This window comes from Mesoplodon mirus, assembly GCF_964341445.2.
Source record: "Mesoplodon mirus genome assembly, chromosome: 12".
Classification (NCBI taxonomy): domain Eukaryota; kingdom Metazoa; phylum Chordata; class Mammalia; order Artiodactyla; family Ziphiidae; genus Mesoplodon; species Mesoplodon mirus.
The window spans coordinates 38289756-38299283 of NC_138988.1; the positions used below are offsets into that span (position 1 = coordinate 38289756).

At 51.9% G+C, this 9528-nt stretch overlaps 1 protein-coding gene across 1 annotated transcript; it reads right to left on the reverse strand.

Annotated features, from left to right (window-relative positions):
- Positions 1-1179: 1179 nt before the first annotated feature.
- On the reverse strand, positions 1180-4868 carry GNAT1 (G protein subunit alpha transducin 1; the record flags this gene model as incomplete). Its single annotated transcript, XM_082638284.1, has 9 exons — positions 1180-1260; positions 1645-1836; positions 1952-2105; positions 2399-2528; positions 2787-2915; positions 3001-3158; positions 3261-3402; positions 3509-3551; positions 4763-4868. The coding sequence occupies 8 exons, from the start codon at positions 4866-4868 to the stop codon at positions 1646-1648; spliced, it is 1053 nt and encodes a 350-aa protein (XP_082494410.1). The 3' UTR covers positions 1180-1260; position 1645.
- Between the last annotated feature and the right edge of the window lie 4660 nt (positions 4869-9528).

Below are 9528 nucleotides of genomic sequence, written 5' to 3' on the forward strand. Positions count from 1 at the left end.
CTGATGCAAAGATTTATTGCCGAGTCTGTGTATCTAGCTGAAGGGAGTGCAAATTATGCCCTGGCCTTGTAAGATAGGTGCTCCTTGCCCTCGACTACAGCACAGGCCCCAGCCCACGGGCATCAGCGAGGACTTGGTGCTTGATGAGGAAGTAGGGAGCAGGGGTGTGGGGACATGGATGCCTTTCTCACTGATGGTTCAGGCATGGACCTCAGTTTTTCCCACCAGGGAATGGGCCCTGAATGGGAAGGATGAGAGAAGCTGCTGGCAGGGACAAGAGGGTCACCTGGGTTTGCTTATGACCCTACCTGAGGCAGACCCCTCTGGGCACAATCTGGGCCTCCTTCCTGTCCCAAATCCCCTGCCTGGGGCTGATCGATGGGAGCCGGACTCTGCTCCCAGCCACCCCTTAGGACAGTTCAGCCATTGGCCACAGCTGGTGTCAACAGTACCCTCCCTCAACAGACTGGCCTGGAGTACTGTGGGTGTGTAAGTGAGTAGGACATGAATACAGTGTCCAAGCATGGAGGGGGCAGAGCCTGTGGGGGAAGGGGTTAGGATATGTGGAGAAGGGTCCAGCTTGAGTCTCTTCCTGGCACCAGGAGCTCCCAGGCTTGCCCCCACTCACTAATTCGTCTATGTATGAGTTTCACAGGCCAGAGCTGGCTTGGACTTTGGACCCCTAAAGCTGCTGGGTGGGGCAGTCACTGGCCACTGGGCAGATGGGTGTCAGACTTATCACATGGAGGTGGTAAGGCTAGAATGGGCTGATGGTAAGCAGCAGGCCTGCTTGGAGGAGGGTTTCCTTCCTGCCCCCCTGCCCTTCATGAAACTCTGGGAGGGAGGGCTGTTTGCTGAACCCAGACCCACCAGGTGAATCACGGGCCTCCTGGGGCAGGAGAGCAGCAGGAGATTGGTCAGTGGGGTACTGCTGAGTCACCGTGAGCTGTAGCTGCCCCAAATACTGCTTGCTCCTAGCTGGGGCTGGCTGTGGTGGGTCCTGGAGGCCAGTGCAGCCAGGCCGTGAAGGGCAGTGCTGGGGTGGCTGGGGGCACCGGACTCTGGGAGATCTGGGAATCCTGGGAGCCATGGGGGAGGGTAAGTCCCTCAAGGTTAGCAGGGCTTAGGGTTTTGAATCTGTGGCTGGTGGGGCCACAGGCTGGGGCCCAGGAGTCCTGGGGGGCTGATAGGGGTCATGCAGATTGGGGCTACAAGGCGGCAAGGGCTACAGGGTCTCAGGAACGCCATGAGTTCAGGCACCTGTGAAGAGAAAAAGGAACAGTCAACATTCCTAAGCACCCAAATAATTGGGTTTAGGCTGAGAGACAGGTGGAGGTGGGCTTGGAAGCAGTGACACCGGGGGGGGGGGGGGGGGGGTTGGGGCGGGGTCAAAAGAGCTTGAGTGGGTGGAGCTTGTGAGCCAGGGGAGGGGCCTATGGCCATGGGGTGGAGCCTGAGGAGTCAGGGTGGGGCCTGGAAGCAATAGGGTCTGGAAGTTGGGGCCAGAGGGCAGGCAGTGGAGTGGATCTGGAGGGCTGGGGAGGGGCCTGCAGTCGAGAGGTGGGATGGGGAGCAGGGGATGGGGCTTGGGGTATTGAGACCAAGAGGCCCGACAGGGGAGCATCCCGGCCCGCGAGGAGCCACCTCAGAAGAGGCCGCAGTCTTTGAGGTTCTCCTTGATGATAATGTCGGTGACAGCGTCGAAGACAAACTTGACGTTCTGTGTGTCGGTGGCACACGTCATGTGGGAATAGACCTCCTTCACGTCGCGTCTCATGTTGAGCTCGAGGAATTGCACCTTGATGTAATTGCCCGCGTCCTCATATGTGTTGGGCCCTGGCGGAGAAGGGGGAGTTCTCACTCCCGGTAGCAAATCCTCCCCGCGGCGGGAGGAGCGCAGGCCGAGATCGTGGGTTTGCGACGCCGCCTGGCGGCGGGCCGAGGTTCTCACCATTGTAGTCCGGAAAGCAGATGCTGAGGTGCGCCTTTTTTATCTTCTCCAAGAAAACGTCCTTCTTGTTGAGGAAGAGCACGATGGACGTGGTGGCGAAGTAGCGGTGGTTGCAGATACTGTTGAATAGGTGCAGGCTCTCGTGCATACGGTTCTGAGGAGGGCAGAGGCTGTCGGGCACCGGGGACTGCGGCCGCCGCCCCCACCTGGCTGCGGCCGGCGGGCAGACCCCTGCTCTCTGGGCTCCGGGGCCTCCCTGCCCAGACAGCTCCAAGACCGTCTCCCCTTTCGCCCCCCTGAGCAGGGCAGCAGGCTGCCTCATCTCCTCCTTCAGACCGCTCTGGGTCGAATATCCTCTCTCAGATGCTCCCCGCGCCCGCAGCGCTGTCTCTGCTTTCCGCTCTCCTCCTCCCCGCTCAAACGCTCAGGCCCTGCTGGAGCACTCACCACTTCGTCGTCCTCCACAAGCACCATGTCGTAGGCGCTGAGCGCCGCGATGAAGATGATGCAGGTCACACCCTCGAAGCAGTGGATCCACTTCTTGCGTTCTGAGCGCTGCCCGCCCACATCGAACATCCTGCGGGGCCGTGGGAACCTAAGCCGGCGCATCGAGTCCCCTGGACGTGCCCACAGGCATCCCCTGGTTTCCTAATGCTGGCTGGGAGGCACCCAGATGGGAGTGGCATCCGGAGGGGCCGGGCATTTCTGCGGGCGGGTTGTCCGAGAAGGGGCAGGGTCTCTCGTAGGGATGGGACCTCTGGGATCAGACGGGGCCTCAGGCAGTGAACTTGCGGACAGGCCCCCGGAGAGCGAGAGCTAGGGCGCGGGGTCGTACCGGAAGTTGAGGTCCTTGAAGGAGAACTGCGTCTCAATGATACCAGTGGTCTTGACACGCGAGCGCAGCACGTCCTGTTCAGTGGGCACGTAGCCCGGGGTTACCAGGCGCTCCAGGTCCGAGAGGTAGCTGCGGGAGATCCGGGGTGTAGGTAGGGTTGGGTGGAGGGGCGTGGCAGGGTCCCGCCCGCCCCGCGCCTGGCCTGTGCTCTCACTAGCCAGCAGAGTCGTTGAGCTGGTACTCCGAGGCGCGATCGAAACAGGCCTGGATACCCGAGTCCTTCCACAGCCGCTGGATGATGTCTGACATCTCCTTGGGCATCGTGCCCTCCTCGATGGTGTCCGCCATGTGCATCAGCTTCCGGGCATCGTCCTGGGGGTGGGGCAGGGGAGTGGTTGGTGGTGACCATGGACTTGGGCCCATCCTCGCACCTCGAGTCTCCAGAAGCCCTGTTCAGCTAGTCTCTTGGCACACCTGGCGCGCAGAGTCTCCATACTGGATATTGAGCGTGGTCATGGCGCGCACGATGGCCAAGATGGACTGTAGCGTGTTGCCATATATGATGGCAATGAACTCGAGGCACTCTTCCAGCGAGTACCCATCCTGGTGGATGATCCTGCAGCCGTGGGGAGCCGGGTCAGCGCCTCTTGGGTAGGTGGGGAAGGACAGACCTCGTGCGTGTGCCCACCCCCAGGGGCCTCGGGTAGGGCAGGGGCACTCACTTCATCTGCTTGACAATGGTACTCTTCCCGGACTCACCGGCACCTGGAATGGAAACCCTACCTCAGAGACGCGCTGACCGCTCTGCCGCCTCTATCACACCTGTTTTGCCCCCAACCCTCAAAGTCTGGTCATGATGCCCTGGCGGCAAAACGTAAACGTCAGGAGTGACAGAAGGGGGCTGACGAGGGGAATCGACAACCTAGACTGTGCTGAGGAGCCTTCAAGAGCCTGGTATTTTCAGTTTTATTATTCTGAGGACAAAAATAAAGAAACCTGGAGCTCCACCTTGTGGAAGATTCTGGTACTGCATGCATGGGATTATTTGAGCCAGGTCAACCCCTGCTTTTCACCTGTGGTGGGAGGAAGTGTCTCCAAGAGGCTCAGAGGGAATTAGCACCTTTTGCTGGGGGAGAGGACAGAGCTAACAGCCCCTCTGAGCCTGTTCTCATGCGGGTGTTGGGCACAGTTAATGGGATTTCTGGCTTAGCCTCTCTCTCTTCCCTGGGGTACTCTGGCTTGGTCCCTCTGCTCACATCCAGCTGTCTGACTGGACCCTGGAGAGCCTGGGTAGAGCCTGCACTGCCCTCTCAAAGCAGCTCCTTCTTCCCTTGGGGGGAGGAAGTGGCCTTGGGGTACTAGATCAGCCCCATCTCCCCTCACTACCCATGGGACCAAGGACATGGCTTTACCTATTCCCGGCTGGGCCTTAGTACCCCCTACCCCCTTTAACTGTCTGCAGGTCTGTCAACAATAAAGCTCTGGAAAGTGAGGGTCATTGTCTGTGGATCTGGGTGGTCCTAGAGGCTGCCCACTCTCAGGAGGACTGTGATCTTCTCCTTCCCAAGGGAGCAGCCTTGTTGTGGGGCTCCCAAGGAGGCCCCTGGTTTCTGAGCCCTGCCCAGCAGGCCCATCAAGCCAAAGCCTGGTGTTTGAGGGAGCACAGCCAGGGCAAAACTAGGCCTTGTACACACATCTCTACAAGAGTGAGATTGGCACACACTTCTTGGGAGGGGAGGTTGCCTGAGGCTGGGCCCTCTGGAGAGGGGTTCTGTGGGATATCCAGCCTTAGGGAGCCAAGGCATCACTTGTCAAGGCTTGGCCAGGGCTTGCTTGGCCAGGGCTCCCACTCTGTTTCCTGCCAGGTTGCAGGCTCATTCTGTTTCCCAAGTCACACCTACTTCACAGAAGGGCCACCTGCCTGCCCCTGGGCCTCTGACTAGTAGCAGTGGCCTCAACGCAGCCCACACCCTTACCCAGAAGCAGCAGTTTCACGGTTCGAGCATCCTTCTCGGCATCTTCTTTCAGCTTCTTTTCCAGCTCCCTTGAGTGCTTCTCCTCAGCGCTGGCCCCAGCCCCCATGGTCCCGGCAGGAGGTGAAGGAACAGGGTGGTCAGTTGGCTCTTCTGGATGAAGGGGATCCCCAGAGCCAGGCTCAGGCCAGCCTCTGGCCTCCCCAGACACCCTTCTGACCTCAGAACTGGCAATCAACTGGCTGTCCACAGACCTGTACAGGCCCTGTTGGGGCTGCTTAGTAGGATTTGGGGGTTGTTGGTACCCAAGAGCCAATCAGAGACAAGGACAGGTGAATCCAGCTCAGCCCCCAGCCGCCCTAATCAGGCTGGCATAGCCCCAATCCCTCAACTGCTGACTCCGCACCCCCTGTACGCTGCTCCCCAAACCCTCTGGGAGAGACCCTGGAGGTAGTCCAGCCCTGCTCCAGAGCAGGGAGACATGTTCCATAGGATCCAGGCTCAGAAAGGGGAGGAGAGGGCCTCAAGTTCCAGGGTGGGGGCATTGGGGGGTAGGCCTGGCAGCAGGGAGTAGAGGGAGAAGCATGCAAGGAGCACCTGACACCTGCCCAGCACTGGGCTTAACATTGCTCCTTACCTAGCTCACACCAGCCCTGGCAGATGGGTACCCACATCATTTTACTGATGAGGAAGTGGAGGCTCAGAGGGTCACACAGCAGGATGTAGTTGAGAAGGGCTGTTGACTCTGAACCAGGGTTCCATGCTCAGCAGGGAGTCAACAGGGAAAGGTGGACATTGCATTTGCCCTGTACCAAGGTCTGGATCTGACCTGGTCAAGGCCTCTACATGCCTCCATGATTCCAATGGACTTGGGTGGGTGTGCATGTCTGCTACGTGTACTGGGTGTGTGCATGTATACTTTACTGGCACCAAGCAAGGCAATGACATGACACGTTTGTCTGTGTATACTTGTGTGTTTATGTCTGCATTTTTATGCCTTTGTGAGTGCATATGTGTGTCTATGCTTGCCTGTGTACCATGTGTGCATGTGCATGGATGTGCTTTTGTGCATTTCTCTTCATATGCAGATGTGTTTGTATGTGTACTTTATTGTGCTAAACTGGGTTAATGTGTGCATGGGTGTGCATGAATGTATAAGTGCATGTATACGTGCATGTGTGTGTGCACTTGCCTGTGTACATGTACATTTATGCATGTGTCTGCCTGTATGTGTGCGCACTTGCACATACCTGTGTCTAGGTGTACCCATGGTGCAACACTCTGACCTGCAGATGTGGCCAGGCTCTTCCAGGGAATGTTTTTCAGGCCTGTTATCAGATGGGAAAACTGAGTCCTGAAGCAGGTCTGGTGTTCCCAGGGGAGGAGCAGATGAGCCTCACTCTTCTGTCCCCTGTCGGTAATCTGGGACCTGCCTAGGGGTATCTCCAGGGCATGCCTGCCTCAGTTTAGGGGTCAGAGGTCTCTGTGGGGATTTAGATGGGACAGGACGTGCTGCTGAGTGGAAGTGGTTTAACTGAGCATGTAATGTTGAGTTCCAGCCTCTGGAGATTTGCCACCTCCCATCAGAAGACCCAAATCATGGGCTCTCAAGGCCCCCACCTGGCTGAACTTCCCAGAAACCTGGCTGTCTTAGGATTCAACTCTTGCGGACCCGGGGTGCGAGGGCCCCAGATATTGAGCATTGAAGACTGTCCCTAGTGTTGGGAAAGCTGGACAGGTGCATGTAAATCAATGAAGTTAGAACACACCCTTACACTATACACAAAAATAAACTCAAAATGGCTTACAGACTTAAACACGACACCATAAAACTCCTAGAAGAGAACATAGGCAAAACATTCTGACATAAATTGTACCAATATTTTCTCAGGTCAGTCTCCCAAAGGAATAGAAATAAAAGGAAAAATGAACAAAGGTGACCTAATCAAACTTAAAAGCTTTTGCACAGCAGAAGAACTACAATTCTGCAGCCTGTGGAAGGAAAACCACATTCACAGAAAGATAGACAAAATGAAAAGGCAGAGGACTTTGTACCAGATGAAGGAACAAGATAAAACCCCAGAAAAACAACTAAATGAAGTGGAGATAGGCAACCTTCCAGAAAAAGGATTCAGAATAATGATAGTGAAGATGATCCAGGACCTCAAAAAAAGAATGGAGGCAAAGATCGAGAAGATGCAAGAAATGTTTAACAAAGACCTAGAAGAATGAAAGAACAAACACCTAGAAGAATTAAAGAACAAACAAACAGAGATGAACAATACAATAACTGAAATGAAAAATACACTAGAAGGAATCAATAGCAGAATAACTGAGGCAGAAGAACAGATAAGTGACCTGGAAGAGAGAATGGTGAAATTCACTGCTGTGGGACAGAATAAAGAAAAAAGAATGAAAAGAAATGAAGATAGCCTAAGAGACCTCTGGGACAACATTAAATGCAACAACATTCGCATTATAGGGGTCCCAGAAGGAGAAGAGAGAGAGAAAGGACCCAAGAAAATATTTGAAGAGATTATAGTCGAAAACTTCCCTAACATGGGAAAGGAAATAGCCACCCAAGTCCAGGAAGTGCAGAGAGTCCCAGGCAGGATAAACCCAAGGAGAAACACAGCGAGACACATAGTAATCAAATTGATAAAAATTAAAGACAAAGAAAAATTATTGAAAGCAGCAAGGGAAAAACAACAAATAACATACAAGGGAACTCCCATAAGGTTAACAGCTGATTTCTCAGCAGAAACTCTACAAGCCAGGAGGGAGTGGCACGATATATTTAAAGTGATGAAAGGGAAGAACCTACAACCAAGATTACTCTACCTGGCAAGGATCTCATTCAGATTCGACAGAGAAATCAAAAGATTTACAGACAAGCAAAAGCTAAGAGAATTCAGCACCACCAAACCAGCTCTACAACAAATGCTAAAGGAACTTCTCTAAGTGGGAAACACAAGAGAAGAAAAGGACCTACAAGAACAAACCCATAACAAGTAAGAAAATGGTAATAGGAACATACATATCAATAATTACCTTAAACGTGAATGGATTAAATGTTCCAACCAAGAGACACAGTCTCGCTGAATGGACACAAAAACAAGACCCATATACATGGTGTCTACAAGAGACCCACTTCACACCTAGGGACACACACAGACTGAAAGTGAGGGGATGGAAAAAGATATTCCATGCAAATGGAAATCAAAAGAAAGCTGGAGTAGCAATACTCATATCAGATAAAAGAGACTTTAAAATAAAGAATGTTACAAGAGACAAGGAAGGACACTACATAATGATCAAGGGATCAATCCAAGAAGAAGATATAACAATTATAAATATATATGCACTCAACATAGGAGCACCTCAATACATAAGGCAACTGCTAACAGCTATAAAAGAGGAAATTGACAGTAACACAATAATAGCAGGGGACTTTAACACCTCACTTACACCAATGGACAGATCATCCAGACAGAAAATTAATAAGGAAACACAAGCTTTAAATGACACAATAGACCAGATAGATTTAATTGATATTTATAGGACATTCCATCCAAAAACAGCAGATTACACTTTCTTCTCAAGTGCACATGGAACATTCTCCAGGATAGACCACATCTTGGGTCACAAATCAAGCCTCAGTAAATTTAAGAAAACTGAAATCATATCAAGCATCTTTTCCAGCCACAATGCTATGAGATTAGAAATCAACTACAGGGAAAAAAACATAAAAAACACAAACACATGGAGGCTAAACAACAGGTTACTAAATAACCAAGAGATCACTGAAGAAATCAAAGAGGAAATCAAAAGATACCTAGAGACAAATGACAATGAAAACACGAAGATCGAAAACCTATGGGATGCAGAAAAAGCAGTTCTAAGGGGAAGTTTATAGCAATACAAGCCTACCCCAAGAAACAAGAAAAATCTCAAATAAACAATCTAAACTTACACCTAAAGGAACTAGAGAAAGAAGAACAAACAAAACCCAAAGTTAGTAGAAGGAAAGAAATCATAAAGAGCAGAGCAGAAATAAATGAAATAGAAACAAAGAGGGACTTCCCTGGTGGCGCAGTGGTTAAGAATCCGCCTGCCAATGCAGGGGACATGGGTTCGAGCCCTGGTCTGGGATGATCCCACATGCTGCGGAGCAACTGGGCCCGTGCACCACAGCTGCTGAGCCTGTGCTCTGGAGCCCATGAGCCACAAATGCTGAGTCTGCATGCCACAACTGCTGAAGCCCACGCACCTGGAGCCCGTGTTCTGCAACAAAGAGAGGCCACCGCAATGAGAAGCCCGCACACCGCAACAAAAAAAGAGTGGACACTGCTCGCCGCAGCTAGAGAAAGCCCGCGCACAGCAACAAAGACCCAAAGTAGCCAAAAGTAAATAAATAAATTAAAAAAAAAAAGAAACAAAGAAAACGATAGTAAAGATCAATAAAACTAAAAGCTGGTTCTTTCAGAAGATAAACAAAATTGATAAACCTTCAGCCAGACTCATCAAGAAAAAGAGGGAGAGGACTCAAATCAATAAAATTAGGAATGAAAAAGGAGAAGTTACAACAGACACCGCAGAGATACGAAGCATCCTAAGAGACTACTACAAGCAACTCTATGCCAATAAAATGGATAACCTGGAAGAAATGGACGAAATCTTAGAAAGGTATAACCTTCCAAGAATGAACCAGGAAGAAATAGAAAATATGAACAGACCAATCACAAGTAATGAAATTGAAACTGTGATTA